Here is a 20817-nt window from a genome sequence, read left to right as displayed (position 1 = left end):
ACACCAACTCTTGGTCAAGGATAGCGGTCATTTCTGCCAAATAAAATACAAAGAACGTGGGCCCATTTGCCTCATTCTACGTTTTACGTAGATGCTGTTTTGGAATAGTAATAAGGTCCCGTATCAGTCATGCCCATCCAAACTGATAACACCTCCCAAATCCCGTTAGTAAATACGCCCTGTACACATCAACGGGGCAGACGCACCTAGCGATTTCCGCATGGTAACCAGCCCCCCCGGGTACCTTTCGCAGTACTGTCCTTCGTAGCCCAGAATGCAGGCATCACAGCGGAAATCGTGATCACCTTCCAAGACACAAGTGGGACTAAAACTGGAAGAAAAAACATAGTTTTTTGAATTCTTAGATCCACGGCTTCAAATCTGCCTATGGCACTTATTCACAAGTCTTAGGATACTCCATATTGCTCTGAAAGTTAAGTGATTACACCAGACAGACCACCTTTTTAGGGCTTAAAATCTACTGGGGGCAAAAAGAAGGGAAACAAACATGTGACCAACACTATCGCATGCATCTGTCACATCCAAAAGATATTCCTCGCACACCCAGCCAGTGACAATCGTGTGGGCGCAGAGGCCAAGAATTGACAGATTACAACGAATCTGTACGATCACACACATTACAGCAAATTAGTCACCGAACAAGAAAGCTTTCCAGGTGAAAAGGGTCTTGTTCTGAGGTTGAAGGGCATTATCACCTGGCTTATTAGATGGAAAGGGGACTGGAGAGAGCTGTGCAAGACCCTGAGCAAGCACGGGAAGATGCAGCCTGACAGGTGCCCGGTGACGGTAATTGACTGGAAAGGCAGCAAGGAGGAAAAGCAGGGCAAGGTCTGCACATGGGGGAGGGCGCCATCTGAAAATAAATGAACCCGAAGTAGGGAGCCATGTGATGGGCCATTAGAAGCAAAATGACAGAGCCATTCAAAATTTAATAATCCTCTCAGATCTTCTCAGGGATCTCAGCTTTTGGCTCCTTCCTTTCCACAACCCCTGCCTCCACATTTTCAATTATCCATGCTCCTTGCGCCACCTACAGGCCAAGATGGGTACTTGCAACCCACTGGAAAAAAACCTCTGGGGTAGCCTGTGTTTTTGACCTGTGGGAGTTTCCGGAATGAGTGACAGGGTTCAGGGTCAGCCCCATTTCAGTTCGGTCTTGTTTTTCCTCCCTAAAGACTAACGGAACAGACTCAATGGAAACAAGATATAAGCAAAGTAAAGCATGTCTCTGAGGGTCTCTCAGATGCAGAGCTCACAGAGATGTTCACACCCTGTCTCTTACTACTGTGCACCTTGGGGGTGGTTAGGACCTTTTTAGATTGAAGAAGTAAAATATTCAAAAGTACGCAAATGTGCAAACTAGAAGGAGCTAGTTTGGATACGGAAAGAGCTATCCATATGTATATGGATACACACGTAGATATGAATTTTTTCCAAAATACCATATTATACATTGTTACATAGATTTTTTAAATATTTTTTTTAATGTTTATTTGTTTTTGAGAGAGACAGAGAGACAGAGCATGAGCAGGGGAGGGGCAGAGAAACAGGGAGACACAGAATCTGAAGCAGGCTCCAGGCTCTGAGCTGTCACCCCAGAGTCCCATATGGGGCTCAAACTCACAAACCGTGGGATCATGACCTGAGCCGAAGTCAGATGCTTAACCGCCTGAGCCACCCAGGCGCCCCCAGTTACATAGTTTAATTGCTCGTTTTTCCAACTCAGTACCTACAGATATACCTTATTCTTTTCTCAGTGTTTGTACACTATTTCACTGTAGGTGTGCGCCACGATATATAAAAATCAGCTCCCCGTAAGTAGATATTTCAGTTTCCCCTGTGATTGCTTGTGAGTATAAGCAATGCCAAAATATATCCATCTTTGCACACATATGCAAATATTTCTACAGCTCTGATTACAGAAGTAGAATTAATGAGTTAAAATTTATATACATTTTAACCCAAAAAGTTTAATAGTAATAACTATATGCATGGTGGTTTAGAAGGGACGCTAACAGCACCTCTCATTTGTTACTCACCGTCAAGCCTCACTTACTTGGGGACAATAAAAGAAGATGCAAGCAACGATTAAAAAAGAAAACCTCATTTTAGCCTACCAAAAGCTGGTATTCAATCTATACATGTTCAATGCCTTGTCAAACATTCTAAGCAATGATGAAATGTTATTTATGAATTACAATTTCATATAAACCAAAGAGGTCTCATAGATATTCCAATTTCCACGTAAAACCTCTGGTTCTTTTTTGTGTTCAGATAACTCCAATATGAGCATCATGAGTTCAGGCAGAAGCTAGCCTCAGTCTCATTACTAAGGAGCATTTCTGCATTTCATCATTTCACCAGCATATACAGATTCTAACCGCCCCCCTTACATTAAACAGGAATGGAATTCTTCATATCGACATTCATAAAATTAATAACAATTCATCTCCAGGTACGCTGGATACAGAGGCTGGAGGCTATAATTATTCTTCAGAAAATAAAACCTGTGGCACAAAAACAGACACTCAGATCAATGGAACAGAATAGAAAACCCAGAAATGGACCCACAAACATATGGCCAACTAATCTTTGACAAAGCAGGGAAGAATATCCAATGGAATAAAGACAGTTTCTTCAGTAAATGGTTCTGGGGAAACTGGACAGCGACATGCAGAAGAATGAACCTGGACCACTTTCTTCCACCATACACAAAAATAAACTCAAAATGGATAAGAGACCTAAATGTAAGACAGGAAGCCATGAAAATCCTCAAGGAGAAAGCAGGCAAAAACCTCTTTGATCTTGGCCGCAGCAACTTCTTATTTAACGCGTCTCCAGAGGCAAGGGAAACAAAAGCAAAAATGAACTATTGGGACCTCATCAAAATAAAAAGCTCTGCACAGTGAAGGAAACAATCAGCAAAACCAAAAGGCAACCGAAAGAATGGGAGAAGATATTTGCAAATGACATATCAGATAAAGGGTTAGTATCCAAAATCTATAAAGAACTTATCAAACTCAACACCCAAAAAACAAATAATCCAGTGAAGAAATGAGCAAAAGACATGAACAGACACTTCTCCAAAGAAGACATCCAGATGGCCAACCGACACATGAAAAAATGCTCCACTTCAATCATCAGGGAAATACAAATCAAAACCACAATGAGATACCAACTCACACATGTCAGAATGGCTAACATTAACAACTCAGGCAGCAACAGATGTTGACGAGGATGTGGAGAAAGAGGATCTCTTTTGCCCTGCTGGTGGGAATGCAAGCTGGTGCAGCCACTCCGGAAAACAATATGGAGGTTCCTCAAAAACTAAAAATAGAACTACCCTACGACCCAGCAATTGCACTACTAGGTATTTATCCAAGGGATACAGGTGTGCTGTTTCAAAGGGGCACATGCACCCCCATGTTTATGGCAGCACTATCAACAATAGCCAAAGTATGGAAAGAGCCCAAATGTCCATCGACGGATGAATGGATAAAGCAGATGTGGTAAAAGAAAAAAAAATACACACACACACACACACACACACACACACAATGGAGTATTACTCGGCAATCAAAAAGAATGAAATCTTGCCATTTGCAACTACGTGGATGGAACAACAGGGTATTATGCTAAGTGAAATTAGTCAGAGAAAGACAAACATCATGTCTTCACTCATATGAGGACTTTAAGACACAGAACAGATGAACATAAGGGAGGAGAAGCAGAAAAATATAAAAACAGGGAGGGGGACAAAACATAAGAGACTCTTAAATATGGAGAACAAACTGAGGGTTACTGGAGGGGTTGTGGGGGGGGGGGATGGGCTAAATGGGGAAGGGGCATTAAGGAATCTACTCCTGAAATCATTGTTGCACTAGATGCTAGCTAACTTGGATGTAAGTTAAAAAAAAGTAAATTGAAAAATAAATAAATAAAATAAACAATAAAACCTGAAAGTATTTTCTTTCGTGGGTTCCATTTTAACACCCCGATACCAACACAGATACTTTGCTTTTGGAAAGATTCTCTTCAAATGCTGTAATAATGAACACTTTCTCTTAAAATCAGCCTTTCTCAACACACAGAGAGTATTAGTTAAAAGCCTGGAAACCAAGGCCGAGAATGGAAGCAGCCCCAGCTTCCGGGCACAGTTGCGGGGGCTCACCTGGCAGGGTGGCTGCGAGGACAGGCGCACACAGAGCAGTCGCTGGCTGAGCCAGTCACCTTCCCGAAGTACCCAGGAGCACACAAGTCACAGTGGTCACCAGTGGTGCTATGGCTGCAGTTCTGGAGCCCCGCGTTCCAAAAGGAGAGGAAAATCATGGGGTGATTGTTAGAAATCATCCTTACCTGGTGACACCTAAGTAAGCCACTGTCAGGTATTATTATTATTATTATTATTATTATTATTGAGAGGAAGAGCATTTTTCATCATATATTTTTTTAATATTTATTTTTATTTATTTCGAGAGAGACAGACAGGACAGTGGGGAAGAGGGGGGCAGAAAGAGAGGGAGAGAGCAGACTCCACGATGTCAGCACAGAGCCCAACCCCACAAACCGTGAGATCTAACCTGAGTTGAAATCAAGAGTCAGATGCTTAACCGACTGAGCCACCCAGGTGCCCCTCTTCATAGGTTTTAAATCTTGGAAATACTGCCAGCTCTGGCCTGTATTTGTCATAATGAATATAGCCTAGGAATTATTAATATATCCTTCTTATAGAAAATACACACACATACAATATGTATGCATACACACGGCTTCTAGAAGCCACCAACTTTCAGGTCCTTAAAATGTGGATCTAGGGACACCTGGGTGGCTCAGTCGGTTGAGCGTCCAGCTTCGGCTCAGGTCATGATCTCGCAGTCTGTGAGTTCGAGCCCTGTGTCGGGCTCTGTGCTCACAGCTCACAGCCTGGAGCCTGCTACCGATTCTGTGTCCCCTCCCCCCTCTGCCCCTGCCCCCACTCATGCTCTGTCTCTCTGTCTCAGAAATAAACATTAAAAAAAAATTTTTTTTAAAACATGGATCTAAAATATATACTAACTCAAAAAAAAAAAAACATCTGAAGCACACTGGTTTTACACATAGTTGGGGTTCACTGATCACAGGTAAGGGGCTGAAAGAACAGAAGTAAAGAGACGATTTAGGAAACGGGGAAGAGACTGCTGAGCTTTAATTTTTTTTTTAATGTTTATTTATTTATTTTTGAGACAGAGAGAGACAGAGCATGAATAGGGGAGGGTCAGAGAGAGAGGGAGACACAGAATCTGAAAGAGGCTCCGGGCTCCGAGCTGTCAGCACAGAGCCCAATGCGGGGCTCAAACCCATGGACTGCGAGATCATGACCCGGGCCGAAGTCGGACGCTCAACCGACTGAGCCACCCAGGCGCCCCAACATTTCTTTAATGTTCATTTATTTCTGAGAGACAGACAGAAACAGAGCATGAGTGAGGGAGGGGCAAAGAGAGAGGGAGACACGGAATCGGAAGCAGGTCACAGGCTCTGAGCTGGCAGCACAAACCCCAATGCGGGGCTCAAACTCACCAACTGCAAGATCATGACCGGAGCTGAAGTCAGACGCTTAACCAACTGAGCCACCCAGGTGCCCCGAAACTGCTGAGCTTTAGAGCGCCACCAGGAGATTCTCCCAACAAGCAATTCATTTCTAGTTAAATTTTATGTCACCATTTCGATGACACGACTTATGATCCTGCCATTAAAATAGTTTTTGAAGCTACAAGAGAAAATAATTGTTGACATCCATTTCCAAGGTGAAATCTGCTTTGGCCAGTTCGATCACTGTCCGCCCAGGCCCTGGGCACTGGCTTCCATGTGGGGTGTAGGGACAGAAAGACAAGATGCGGAACACTGGCAAACAGAAGCAGACTTTCCTCTTGGCAGCCAAAGAGGATATACAAGGACACCTTTTTAGACCTTTGAAATGCTATTTTTGAAATCCTTTTGATTAAAAAATATGCCAGTATTTTCTGTTTTAAAATTACATTCCTGGGACGCCTGGGTGGCGCGGTCGGTTAAGCGTCCGAATTCAGCCAGGTCACGATCTCACGGTCCGCGAGTTCGAGCCCCTCGTCGGGCTCTGTGCTGACGGCTCAGAGCCTGGAGCCTGTTTCCGATTCTGTGTCTCCCTCTCTCTCTGCCCCTCCCCCGTTCATGCTCTGTCTCTCTCTGTCCCAAAAATAAATAAAAAACGTTGAAAAAAAAATTTTTTAAAAAGGAGTAAAATTTGAAACCTCGCTCTTAAAAAGAACACGTGTTAAGTACTTGTTTTAATGATACACAATATAAATCTGATGAACAATAAATAGATGATGAACAAGTATCGATCCGATTTTCTGGTTTTCATTGCTGACACCAACTCCAGCATTAAAAAACTCCCCAAATCCACAACGGATCGTGAGCTTCCTGGTTTCCAAGGTCCTAGAGAACTGAAGACAAGCTGCCCCCAAGAGTGGCTGGGAAGTGAGAACCCGTTCATGTCAACCGATCTGGAGGATGAGTCACGTGCTTTGGAAACTGCACAGACAAGGCTGGTCAGTTTTTCAACGGTAAAAGCGTTAAGGGTTATCTCCTGGAAGGGAGTCCCCAAGGAAAGGAATTCCCAGGATAGCTTGGTGTTCCTCAGTCTCCCCACCCCTTTCCAGGTCACATGTCTGACCAATCATTTTTAGGATACTATCGAAGTCCCAGTGACATGAAGAGGGGGGACACTATATGCTGAGTGACTAAATCAGATCCAAAATGGTCTGGATGCCCACCTACGTAATAATCCACAGTTAGTGCTTAAAAGAGATTTTGTCAACTAGAAGTGCACTGTTGCACTAAACCACAAAAGAGACCTCACAAGATGAAGACTGAAGAGGAAAGATAAGGCCCCAAGTTCAAAGAGCAAGGACTTGGGTGTTAAACATGTGGACAGAGTGTAAGCATCTTAAGTCAGCTCAGCAGAGGCAGCAGTGACCAGACTGGCAAAACCCACAGGCTGCCTTCATGGGACACCTAAAGTCAGAGAGAGAGATGCCCCACCCATACCTGGAGAAAAGGTGCTGGGCTGTGGGCATGATACTTTAACCTCAGGATGGGGAATGGACTCAACCATTCCATAGATACATCAGGCATATAAACTAAGGATATTTGACCAGGAGGACTGGAGATTCAGGGCCTTTGATATGTGAAAGAGGAAGGTAATGTTTTACAAGTTATGTCTTAAAACATTGCCATCTTTCATGAACAGATTTGAACTACTGGTTTGTCTCAATGGCTCCAAAGATTAAAAGTGCACCAAACGGGTAGACAAGCCAGGGCACTAAATTCCAGGAATAATCAGGGCTGCCCAAAGATGAGCTGAGCTCCCCATTGCTGGTGGTGGGTAAACATACATTAAACAACTGCGTGGTGTGAATAGTGTAGTTCAGACCTGTCATCTTGGAGCATACGTATCCACTGTTGTGGACTGCAAAATTTAATGAACAAATCCAGGTGTGAGCTCTTATGGGTTCCAGGTAACATCTGGCAAACGTTTCCTCCCAGAGTGGGGAACTGTCCAAAAGCTATCTGTCTTTATTGATACTGGTGACACTCTTCACCACAATCTTTCCTGGATTGGGTTAAGCAGGTTGTATTCTTCCTTGGGTACAAATCAACCGGTCATTTGCTCAACTTTATTCTGGTGAATTTGGGCCAGGAAAGGCAGGGTAATAATTTAATGCCCGAAGAGTCCCTAATCTTGTTAAAATAGTTAGCTGTACCAAGGAAAGATACAGCATGAAAGAACTGATCAACGTTTAAAAAAAAAAAAAAAAAAACAAACTTTTTTTAATGTTTACTTATTTTTGAGAGAGAGACAGAGGGAGTGGGGGAGGGGCAGAGAGAGAGAGGGAGACACGGACCCCGAAGCAGGCTCCGGGCTCCGAGCTGTCAGCCCAGAGCCCCACGTGGGGCTCGAACTCACGAACCACGTGTCCATGAGACCTTTGTCCCCATGACTGGCCAAGGGACCTTCCCCGCTAATCGCGTCTCGATTTAAGTTGCCTGAAATCAATCCTCCTTAAATCCTTAAATGAGATTTTCTCATTGTCTCGATCAGGACCTTACTTTTGCCTGGAGCATGAGCTGATTGAAGTGAATAAATTTTTTTAATAGTGTTGCAGCTATTTGCATCTTCATTAAGTCCATTTTACCTGGTAGAACTGGAACAATTCTTTAATTCCACATGTATAATGAAGTCAGCAAAGGTTAATAGATACCTTTTTAATTGAGGAAAACCCTGCTGCGCCTCAGCACCGAAATTCACCTGCACACTGCGACAGTTCAGCAGCGTGTCTAGTGCAAATGACCTTTACAGGCCACATACGAAAAAATGCTTCCAAACAGAAGACAGGTCTAGAGTGGCTGCAGGTCGGCTGGGAGCCCCCTGTCCCAATTTCCCTGTCCTGTTCCTTGTGATTGAGCCACACCTGGGACCTTGATGGCTTCAGGTATGTCTTTCTCGGGGGGGGGGGGGGGGGGGGGGGGCAGCTCATTTCCTGTCAATGAGTTATTTTACCCGAGGTAAGTTAGTCTTGGCGCCATTTATACGAGTAACCCATGTTTCTCCAAGAATTATTATTTTAAAAATGAGATTTCCAGAGCGGGGGAAAGAACATCAGGTTATTCTACGCTATCAATAAGGCCTTGTCAGCTTAAGCGAAATCACAGACACAAGAGTTTGTCCTCAGCAAGGCCTCAAGACTTCCATCTGCCCCATGTGTTGCTTTTCGGTGACCAGAATTCTCCTTAGGTTTCCGGGACCGATCTTGGTCTAGGCTGTTAAAAAGAGAACCACGGGCCCAAAATGGCACCACTTAGGCCAAGACGCCACACTGGACCTAATGCCTAGCCTGACTGCAGCTTCAGTCTCCCCCAGAAATGTATTTAACCAGTCAGTCGGGACTTTTCTCATCAGCACCAGTGAGGTACCCTGTCATGTAGGCCCTTCTCTATCCCCAAAAAGGAAGAGGAGGTGACCCACCTAATCAGACTCCCTGCCCTCCACCCAGTGGAAAGTGACCTTGCCTCTGGAGCAATCCTTTCTTTTCTTTTCTTTTTTTTTTTTTAATTTTTTTTTTTATTCAACGTTTATTTATTTTTGGGACAGAGAGAGACAGAGCATGAACGGGGGAAGGGGCAGAGAGAGAGGGAGACACAGAATCGGAAGCAGGCTCCAGGCTCCGAGCTGTCAGCCCAGAGCCCGACGCGGGGCTCGAACTCACGGACCGCGAGATCGTGACCTGGCTGAAGTCGGACGCTTAACCGACTGCGCCACCCAGGCGCCCCTCTTTTTGATAATAACTTCCTTGCCCCACCCTCCCTCCTAAAAAATTTCTATTTTGTATAACTCCTTGGAGCTCCCCTCTACTCAATAGATGGGATTGCCCCCCCAATTCACGAATCCCTCAGTAAAGCCAGTTAGATCCTCAACTTCTGAATTTTGAATTTTGTGTGTTTTAGAAACAAGGGAAAGGTATCTCAGAACCAAACGCATACGAAGACATCCAAGAAATTAAGTATTATTAATTTTTTTTTAAATTGATCTTTGAAAGAGAGAGAGACAGAGCACGAGCAGGGGAGGGGCAGAGAGAGAGGAAGACACAGAATCCGAAACAGGCTCCAGGCTCTGAGCTGTCAGCACAGAGCCCGACGTGGGGCTGGAACCCACAAACTGCAGAATCATGACCTGAGCTGAAGTCAGATGCTTAACCAACTGAGCCACCTAGGCGCCCCGAAAATAAGTTTTTTTAAAAAAAAATTGCGAGGAGAGAAATAAATTTGCGATATTGGCATTAACTTATTTTAAAACCTCCAGGTGACCCTCCCAGTTCTAGGACACAAAGGTCTCGTCTACTTTCACCATAACCACCAGTACTGCAAGTACATGTAACTAATTCCCCAGTTGGTACCCACACACAAATTCACAGAACTAAAACTTACACAAGACTTCGCACTGACAGCATCAGACCTCTTAGCCTTTTGGAAGGAAATTTATGTGTAATTTACACTAAATATAAGCTCCCTCTAAACCAAGATCTTTATAGGACTCTGGACCAGAAATTCAAAGACTTGGTGCCTCCTCTAATCACCCACACAAACACACGTACCAGGCACTTCCCAGTTTCGGGGTCACAGGCATCGCTGTGGTTGTTGCAATTGCAGGGCACACAAGGAGCGAGCAGAGGGCGGGGTCCTCGGCCACCACCTTGCGGCAGCTCCCCTCTGTGGTAACCAGGTGCGCAGTCCTGAGCGGATGCAAAAGGAAATGAACATGATTACACAATGGGTGAAGGACTTCTAGCGACTCTGACACCAATCCCACCTCTGAGCCCCAGCTCTGATCAGTACATTCTGTGGCCAGTTCTTTGTGTGGGTTTGTTTTTCCCCCACACCAAGGAACGTTTGGACACCAGCTGGGTGTCTGACAATTTAATTCTCACACTGCCTACCTGGAGATAGCATCAGATCTCACAGGCTAAGGGCTCAGTTCTGGAAGTCTGCCCCTCCCCCCCCCCCCACTACAGATGCCAATCACAAATCCAGGCAGTCACCTGTGTTTCTGACAACCAGCTATAGATTGGAGGCTCCAACAACTCCCTCCTGGAGTTTAATTAATTTGCCAGAGTGGAGCTCAGAACTAGATCACTGGTTTATTATAAAAGAATGTAACTCAGAAATAACCAGATGGGAGAGATGCAGAGGGCATGATACGGGGAAGGGGCTTGGAGCTGCCATGCCCTCTCCTGGCTCACCAAGCGTTCACAAACTAGGAAGCTCTCTGAACTCTATCCTTTTTTTTTTTTTTTTTATGTTTATTTATTTTTGAGAGAGAGAGTGAGCAAAAGACAGAGTATGAGCTGGGGAGACGCAGAGAAAGATGGAGAGAGAATCCGCAGCAGCTCCAGGCTCTGGGCTGTCAGCACAGAGCCCGACGTGAGGCTCAAATCCACGAGCCATGAGATCATGACCTGAGCCAAAGTCAGACGCTCAACGGACTGAGCCACCCAGCGCCTCTATCCTTCTGGGTTTTTATGGAGTCTTCCTTACACAGGCACGATTGAGAAAATCACTGGCCCCTGGAAACTGATTCAACCTCTAGTCCCTCCCCTCTCCCCTGAGGTCTGGGGGTAAGACTGTAAGTCCTCCAACCACATGGCGGGTTCTTTTGGTGACCAGCCTCCATCCTTACATGATCTAGGAGCTTTCCAAAAGTCACCTCATTAACATAACAAAAGACACATTTACAGATCTCATCACTTAGGAAATTCCAAGCATTTAAGAACTCTGTGCTAGGAATAGGGGATAAAGACCAAATACATCTGTCTTCTGATAAATTACAGTATTACAACTTGACTAAACATTTCTCCAAAGATGATACAATGGCTAATAAGCACCTGGAAAGACGCTCAACCTCACCCATCATTAGGGAACTGCAAGTCAAAACCACAATGAGATACTACCTCACACCCACCAGGAGAACTACCATCAAAAAACCAGAAAATAATCAGAGTTGTCAAGCATGCGGAAAAAGTGGAACGCTTGTGCACTGTGAGTGGGAATATAAAATGAGGCAGTGCTGTGGAAAACAGTATGGCAGCTCCTCAAAAAAGTTACAAACAGAATTACCACATGACCGAGCAATTCTACTTTTGGGTATAAACCCCAAAGAACTGAAATCAGGGTCTTGGAGAGATACATGTAGCCATATTCACGGCAGCATTATTCACAACAGGCAAAACGGTCAACGCAGTAGCCATCAGGCTAGCCAGTCATAAATGAGAAATACTGCAGGATTCCATTTAAATCAAGGACCTAGTGCGGTCAAATTCAGAGACAGAAAGGTGATTGCCGGGCTGTGGGCAGGGAGACTGGGGAGTTCCCATATAATGGGTACAGAGTTTTAGGTCTGCAAGTTGAAGAATCCTGGAGGTTGGTTGTACAGCGTGAATGCACTTAATACTACTGAACAATACCCTTAAAAATGTTTAAGACAGTAAAATTTGTGTATGCGTATTTAACCATAATTAAATTTTTTTAAAGAGAAAAAGTATACAATACATACAAATTCTGATCATCACTTGGAGTTGTATCAAGCAGATTTCCACTCAGAACCAGGTAGTGGGTTTTAGGCACCGTCTCCCTAACTGACAGAAGGACCCAGCTGTGTACCTGACAGGAGAACCCAGCCGTGCCAGGAGGACAGAGACACTTCTCTAAACGGGATGCCGCCTTCTGTCCCGGCCGCAACTTGTCCGCCTTTTTGCCAACCTCCATGGAAATATTTGAGATTCTGTGAAACCATGAAGTGTGAGAGGGGACATTAATATTTAAAAAGACGCTTTCTAGAGACCTAGCACATTACCTAATGAATTTGCTCATGTATTAAATCAGAGCTTTCCTGCCGGTTTGGGAGTAGCTCCTGCACGATTATAAAGGGAATGTGTAAAAGCCCATCATTACTGTCATTACACGGTGAAGGTCCCCAGCCAACATTTTAGACCTTACAAACAAGGTTCCAGAAAGCACACCCAGAACTAGAAGGAGTAGTTTGGCCATAACTGAGCAGCTTTCTTTATGGGATAAGCACTAACTGAGCAGGTGACAGCATTCTTGATGTTATTACAAAGAAACGTCATTTCAGTTCAAGGGCAGAACAGAAGATGACAGAACTGTTTTGTTTTCTTTATATTTCATCCTTAGCTAAGATTTCACCATTATGTACTCGCATTTTATATCCACATTAATTGGAGGATGGATAATCTAGGTCATTTCCCACACATTTCAGAATATTAATATTTAACAAAGTTTTGGTGAGGAACACAAATATATCTAGACTAATAAATATAGGAAGTAATAAGGGTGAATCAAATCTCTTCAGTTTGGTTTCAAATTAAAACTATCTGTTTTTCATTCTAGAAGATTCCAAGTACCTGCTTTGCTGTAATCCCTGACCATAAGATGCTTTGATGAGGATGTACTCAATGTTGCTAAGAACAGACATAAAATCGGAGCGTGTGACAGGTTTTTCAGAAACAGAGTTAAAATATCTCCAAAAATTCTGTGGGGGAGAAACACAACTCAATTACATTCAGGTTACACATCCTCAGGGGCTTGTGAACTTAGTAATTCTCTGGTCAATTTCTCCGGAAGTGAGCCCCGTCCCGCGCAGGAGAGCGAACATAACGGAGGCAGCTCTGCGGTCACCTCCCAGGCGGCAGGGACGCCAGCCTCGTTTGTCAGCAGACAGGTGTCACCTACGGCAGGTGAACAGTGAACCGTCCACAGACCTCCACCAGGCAAGTGGACACGCACCTGCCAGGTCCAAGCAAGTCCAGAGACTTCACGCCATTACATCCACTCAGATGGAGACATGGGTATCACGATGGAGGATTTAGGGTGCAATCTGCACCAAGGTAACACAAACCTAGTATACAGTTCTTGAGAACATGAAACTTGGGATTGTTTTCACAAATCTTACCAAACCCGCTGGGATTTTAATCTCCAGGTCTTCTGGCTCTCGTATTGGCAGCTTGTCATTCCACTGCCCCCAGAGCTAAATTCACACCCTTAAGGGACATATGCGAAAAGGGGACACCGTCACCTCTTTCATTCCCACTTCTTGGTCTTGTCGCACGCCATTCTCCGGGGCTGGCACATCCACGTAGATGACTTGCTTTCTGGTCCGGCCTCCTTTGATGAGCACTTGGGGTTCAAGGTTGAAGGTGCCCATGCCATTGGCAGAATAGAAGGCCACGCTGTACTTCAGTCTGCCACCGTAGGCCAGGAGCTGTGGGACAGGAAATGGCTTACACCTCTCATGTGCGCTGGTTTAAAGCTTTCACCACAAGCCTGCTGCCACTTGAAAGAAATCGCGCATCACACGGGTGGGAGAGGTTGTCTGGAGGTTGTCTGGAACTTCCTTCCTTTTAATTCTACCTAATTATGGATTATTACGTTGACTCAGGCTATGGTTTTTTTGTTGTTGTTGTTTTGTTTCTTAAGTTTACTTATTTTGAGAGAGAGCAAGCAACAAGCAGGGGAGGAACAGAGAGAGAGGGAGAGAGGGAGAATCTCCCAAGCAGGCCCTGCACTGTCAATGCAGAGCCCGACTCGGGGCTCGAACCCGCAAACTGTGACATCACGACCTGAACCAGAATCAATAGTAGGACGCTTAACCGACTGGGTCACCCAGGTGCCCTAGTTTTTTTGGTTTTGTTTTTTTGTTTTTTTAAAGTTAGAGATGTTTTATAGGTTCCTTGTTTTGTTTAACTGAGGCATGTTTGGAATGTAAAAAGCTGTATACATTTAAGTTGTACAACTCCACGAGTCTGGGGATGAGTATACACCTGTGAAGCCACCACCATCATCAAGGCCACCACAGACAGGTCCATCACCTTCCGGAATTTCCTCTTGATGGCACCCATGGAGGGCAGCACCAAAGTAACAAATCTGTGTGGTAATGATCCTGATTATTTTCAAACTCCTTTGAATTAAAAATAACCTACAGCTATAGGAACACTGGATACATATTTGCCAATTTTAAAGATCTGGGTGAATTCACACACACACTCAAATTGATTTCAACAAAAATGCAGAAACACAGAATCCAAAGCAGGCTCCAGGCTCTGAGCTGTCAGCACAGAGCCCAATGCAGGGCTTGAACCCACAAACCGCGAGATCATGACCTGAGCTGAAGTCAGATGCTTAACCGACTGAGCCGCCGAGGCGCCCCCTGGGGGGATTTTGCTGAGTGTTAAACTTCTCCAGCCCCACTTAGAAGAGTGAACTAATAACCCCCTCGGTTACTAGTAGGCTAACACAGTCCATTGTGATTTCGGACGAGACCCGAGTCTCCCAGGAAATGAGAACCAGTCCTAGGCTGGGCGTGGGCCTCACCTGGTCTCCCTGGAACCGCTCTGGCAGTCTCCAGTAGAACGGCTCCGTGTGAATATGCTGCCTGACAGTCACGGCGTCCAGGAGGACATCAGGAGCCTGGTAATACACCCCCTGGGTCGTGCCCCTGAGGTTGCTCTGAGAAACCACACGCAGGAGCGGCTGACCCGAGCCCAGCGTTATCTGGTCACGGAAGGAAAGAAAAATACACCTTAGGACACGAATTCACACCTCCCCTTTGGTTTGTCAGATTCTACTACCGTTTCACAGACGAGACAGCTTCATTATTAAAACCGGAGTAACACAGATGTTTCCTTCAAACTCAAACCTCTGGGTTAAGGTGAAAACTGCACGTGTTTTACACTATTGCGTTTTGGGCCAAGCTACTGCTACGCTGGGGCAGGATTCAATCCTATGAAGGAGGCTGTGGTGCGTTGCAGTCTTATCTCCTCGCCAAGTAGAGCTTTTGACAGATTAGCTAAGGAGCGACACGGGGTGCCTTCCGTCCCCGCTTCATTTCTTTCCTCGGACGGCAGGAAACAGAGCTCCGATTCACAGCGAACCCAGGTCAGCTTCCTGGAATTTCTGATGCCATCAGAGCAAAGTTTAAAGTACTTGACTGTCTCCCCCCCCACCACCCAACTTCCACGGTGGGGAGGGTGCTGAAAACAGCACGCTTTACCGCGCGCACCACTCACCGGGGTCCTCACATAACCCTCGAGCTCTGAGCAGACTTGTGACAGCCCGAAGCAGAAGCAGGGGGTGCACCCCAGAGGGTCGTCGGCGCGGAGAGCATAGGTGCCGGCTCGACACTCGCTGCACTGCAGGCCAAACACATTTTCCTAAAGGAGAAAAAGCAACAGACTCGTCTGTTGTTACCTAAAAAGAAGAGGTGTGATTTCGGAACAGAAATGAGAGCAGACGGCAAACTCATTCGGGAGCAGCACACGTCTCAGAAATAGCCGTTTCCTTGGGCAAAGCAAGCTCCCTGACCTCAAGGAACACCCGCCCTCTGACGCCATCAGTGATTCCCAAACGCAGCTAACCATCAGCATCGCCTTGGAGGCCTTGGCAATATATAGATTGCCTGATGAGCCTTTCCTGGAGCAGCCAGGGAGGCCTCCCCGAGGCCCCAGGTGACTCTGATGGCCCGTCAGGTGGAGAACACAGACCAGGTGATCACTGAGGCAGGCCCTTCCCGTCCTGTTCAGGTGAAAGTTGCCGTCACCTGTGTGGTAAGCCAAAGGCATATTCACTGGTGTTTCCATTGCTCCCGGGCCGTAGTATCTGCATGGGCGCTCCCTTCCTCACCCCTAGTCACTAGTCAGCCCACTACTCTCTCTCTCACCAGCCCCTGAAAAGGATCAGAGGAGGTAGCCAGTCACCTCCTAATCACAAGCACACGGGGGAACCCAGTGGAAACACACAGAGTTAAACATGATGTTGAAATCTTACCTGCTGGGAAAACAACAAGCACAAATTGCCTTCAGTCTGGCCAGCACATACGAAAGAATAATTATCAGCTATAAAATCACATCTTCTTGAAGCCCTGGGTTACCCGTTTTGCCTGAATATTCAAGACGCACTGGCCACTCAGCCAACCGGAACACGAAAGAAAACTCCGTGTCTTTCAGTTCAGTTCCATCATCTGACACTTGCAATAACCAGTAAAAATTCCACTTTAGAGAAGTGTTCTAGAAGAGCCTACACCGAATTGTAACTCAAACCTAGAAGGCAGTGAGAACCATGCCAAGTGTCTAAAACCTAGCTGCTGAGGTCAATACAGTAAAACCTTGGATTGCGACTAACCTGCTCTGTGAATGTTCTGCAAGACGAGCAAACATTTCTAACAAACTTTAGCTTGATAAGTCAGTGTCTCTCAATAGGAGTAGAACCTACTCCTAGTAGTGATGCCGAATGTCACGTGATCCCAACTGAGCCAATGTTTCTTCTCTCTCTCTCTCTCTCTCTCTCTCTCTCTCTCTCTGTCTCTCACTGCTGGATTGTGAGTGATCATCCATGCAGTGTCACATTTCTGCGAAATCCTCCAAAGGAGGCAAAAGCAAGTGTCACTGGATAGGTTCCTTGTGAAAGTTGCCCAAAAAGAAAAAAATCCCATTGAGCCAATAGGCAGCAGTGATCCCACTGCTGATAAAGTCGTCCTACACAATCACCCTCCTTTCTCTTGTCTCCCTCACACCAGCCACAAGGGTTTTCAAAGGCAAGTGCAGGTTAGTTTGTTTATTTTTCTTGATATTTTGTATTTTCTTTATTGTTTCGTATTGTACTACAGTATTGTGATCATTTTTATATGAATATTTTTTGGGTTGTGGAACGAATCACCTGAGCTTCCATTATTTCCTATGGGAAATTCGCTCTGATGTACAAGTGCTTTGGATTACAAGCATGTTTCCGGAACAAATTATGCTCACAAACCAAGGTTCTACTGTAGTCAAAAGCCCAAAAGTCCTAGTGGTGCATGTGAGAGGGGAAGACCGTGGAACGCCGAGGGCTGTTACCTTGCAAGAGCAGATACCGGTTTCCTCTGCACAGCTGCAAAGACTCTGTTCCTCATCACAGGTATCTGCCGAGGTCCCTCTTGGGTCACAGTCACAGGGCACGCAGTCTGGAAAGTCTCTGTATCCCAGGGAGCACTGGTGGCAGCTCGGTCCACTGAACGCTGGCTTACATCGGCAACGGCCAGTGAGCACATCGCACTGATGACTGGCTGACCCAACAGCACTGCAATTGCAGGCCTGGAAAAACAAACTAACTAAATAAAAAGGTACCTTTTACATTTTCATAATGTACCCATGTGGGGATTACAGAAGAACACTGAGTGTGGGGAAGTGGTCGGGATGAGTGGGCCTCTCCCAATATGGCTCCATGGTTTCACTTTGCCAAGAGCCAAGGGGAGGCGGTGACTGCCATGCTGGACGGCTGTGCCCCGTTCAGCACATGCGCACTGGGCCCAACCTGTGACCTGAAAGTCAACATCATCTAAAGGGCAAAGTCAAGTCTGTTTTCAAAACACAACCTCTATCTAAGCTTCACTGAGGAAAGCTACATAGAAAACAGAACCAAGGAAGACTGGATACAACCCTCCAACAAAGTGACTTATGTCCTTCTCCTGGAAGATAGTGTATGTGCAGAATACATTCAAAGGGCACTAAAAGTTTTCCAGCCATCAATTCCACAGTCGGTTCTTGAAGAAAATTTAGAATGATGTACTTTAAAGGTGCTGTTTCAGGTGATGCCTGAACCCGTACTGAGTTTTATTTATTTATTTATTTTTAAATTTTTTTTTTAACGTTTATTTATTTTTGAGACAGAGAGAGACAGAGCATGAACGGGGGAGGGTCAGAGAGAGAGGGAGACACAGAATCTGAAACAGGCTCCAGGCTATGAACGGTCAGCACAGAGCCCGACGCGGGGCTCGAACTCACGAACCACAAGATCATGACCTGAGCCGAAGTCAGACGCTCAACCGACTGAGCCACCCAGGCGCCCCACCCGTACTGAGTTTTAAATGCAAACCACAGAGCTGTTCACCGGGTTGAGGTCAAGCGAATGGATGACACAGAAGGAATGTAATTTGCTCCAGCAAAGCGCTTCTTGGTTAAGAAAATGCCGATGGCAGCGCGCACCTGGCATCCGAGCTCTGGGTCACGGCCCCAGTATCCGTCCTCACATTCGTCACAGGATGCGCCCCGAGTATGAGGAGGGCAGATGCACTGCCCCGATTCCGGGTGACAAGTGTGCTGCGTGTGGGCGCAGTCACAGGCTGCAACGAAGACAGACAGTGTTGTAACACATCAGGACCACCGTGCGACGGAAGGCGTCCGAGTTGATGCCACAGGTCATCTCCCTTTTATTAATTCTCCAAACCATTCTAGACCATTCTTCTAGTTCCTGACGGAGACCTCGTGGTTCCCAAGACCCGTCCGTGTCTCCCGGGAGGTGGCTGTTCCTCCTTGTCAGGAGCTGCTGCTGGAAACGGGGTAACCGGGACAGAGAAACAGAAGTAGGCGGGAAGATACAGCCAATACTCACAGGGATTTATTGTGTTCCAAATGCCTATGCTCAACATTTAAAATAACTCCTGGGTGGAGATTACAATCAGCTTCTCTATTTTACAGATGAAGAAACGAAAGCTAATCGAAGTTCACATCATTATTAGTAAAGCCTGACCAGAGATTCCGGGCAGATGAAAAACAGGGGCCAGGAAACAGAAAAAAGGTATGAAATCCTACACACTCGAAAGAGAAAAAGTGAAGGAACTTAACAGAATTGGAAGTCAAAGGAGAGCGCCAAGAAAAGTCGGGAAATTACTATAAAGTCTCAGATAATGAATTCCAGAGCTTACGTGTACAGCCGCCGTCCTGGAACGCATAGAAGCCGCGCGCACACCTGTCACACTTTTCCCCAGCCACACCTGGCACACAGTGACATCGGCCTTCCTCCGTGCAGTCATCCGACAGGGAGCCTGGCGTGCTGCAGTTACAGGGCAAGCACCCAAGCCCTGTGTCCAGCCCATAATAGCCATGCTGTTTCACAGGAGGGACAGAATTGGGGAAGCCACAGATACATTTTAGTTAGCCACTAATACTCACGAGAACGTTTCCCAAGTCAAACACAGGATGTTTCACAGAATCATAAAGTGCTCGTGACGTCATTCCACCCCCTTACAGACTGAACACTGGTCCACAGGTAAGGACCCACAGCATTCACCAGCCGTGTTTTGGGCATGAGCTCTTTCCGGCAGTCATGAAGTCCATTTCACTGGGAACCAACGTTCAGGTATCGATTACAGACCTCGCTGACACATACTTTAATTGTACGCAATGACCAGCAGGCCTCTTACCGAGCACCGGTCACACTGCTGTCCAGTCACATGCGGTTTGCAGTCACAGACTCCAGTCTCCAGATGGCAGACACCAGAAAGGGAGCCTCTTCCATGGCATTCACAGGCTAACACACACAAGAGACACATTTGTGCCCATTTCTGGGTATAGCTGTAATAAGACCCCTTAATCCCCAAAGGCAAAATTTTAAACATTCATGTTTCAAATCCTAAGGCTAAAATAAATCACTTTCAAATGACTTTTAAAATTTAGTATTTTTCTGAAAAGTAGGCCAAATGGGGTTGGTGGAAGGAACCATCACACAGAAAAACCACTGAAGCTATGACGATAGCAAGTAGCAAACGATCTTAACCAATTTCATGAATTCCTTGAGTCTGTAAAAATGAGCCACCGATGTTTATTAACAAATCTTCATAAGAAACATACGACGGAGATTTCAAAATCAACTGAGTCGCCTGCTCTCATTCCAATCATGGAGATATTTAATATTTTAAAGCTCCGTTATAACAATCTAAATAGCTAATGTTACATTTCATAGTTCAATGTGACTTATTTCCCTGTTCTAAGTCACAAGTTGTTTGTAGCTCTAACGTACTTAGTTTCAGGCCAAACACTTCAATTTTATCTATAGTTATAGCTATTGATGTTTTATCTATGGTTATAATATTGATGTTTCAAGCTACCAAGTCCCTCACCTTTTTGGAGTGATGCAATTTAATGGCTCCAAGAAATGTTTAATTGGTATTTATAAACTAGCCGTCAATATGCACGTCCTTGAAAATATTTAATATGTTCACTGACAAAATACCCCAGAAATGCACACGGCTTATGAACGCTTGCACTCAGGGAATGCGCACTGTCATATGGTGTAATGAGGTAAGAAGAGAAAATCTTCACAGGTTATCTCACTTGTGCCACTGCGTGTGGCACAGCAGTGGCAGACAACAGGACACTGCAAGGCTGAGGTTCAGAGGAAAGG

General features: G+C 45.5%; 1 protein-coding gene across 1 annotated transcript in view; it reads right to left on the bottom strand.

Moving 5' to 3' along the window:
• Positions 1–20817, bottom strand: part of LAMA1 (laminin subunit alpha 1) — a 166094-nt gene that overhangs the window by 52268 nt on the left and 93009 nt on the right. Inside the window, exons 20-31 of the mRNA XM_043558326.1 lie at positions 19838–19944; positions 19340–19520; positions 18621–18757; positions 17493–17729; positions 15672–15815; positions 14977–15156; positions 13682–13867; positions 13011–13138; positions 12250–12370; positions 10188–10325; positions 4193–4314; positions 245–331 (exon numbers count right to left, since the gene is read on the bottom strand). Coding sequence (XP_043414261.1) covers positions 245–331; positions 4193–4314; positions 10188–10325; positions 12250–12370; positions 13011–13138; positions 13682–13867; positions 14977–15156; positions 15672–15815; positions 17493–17729; positions 18621–18757; positions 19340–19520; positions 19838–19944 — 1768 coding nt within the window. The remainder of the gene's footprint in view (positions 1–244; positions 332–4192; positions 4315–10187; positions 10326–12249; positions 12371–13010; positions 13139–13681; positions 13868–14976; positions 15157–15671; positions 15816–17492; positions 17730–18620; positions 18758–19339; positions 19521–19837; positions 19945–20817) is intronic.

Source organism: Prionailurus bengalensis, chromosome D3, assembly GCF_016509475.1.
Source record: "Prionailurus bengalensis isolate Pbe53 chromosome D3, Fcat_Pben_1.1_paternal_pri, whole genome shotgun sequence".
Lineage (NCBI taxonomy): Eukaryota > Metazoa > Chordata > Mammalia > Carnivora > Felidae > Prionailurus > Prionailurus bengalensis.
This window is presented reverse-complemented; position numbering and strand designations above follow the sequence as displayed.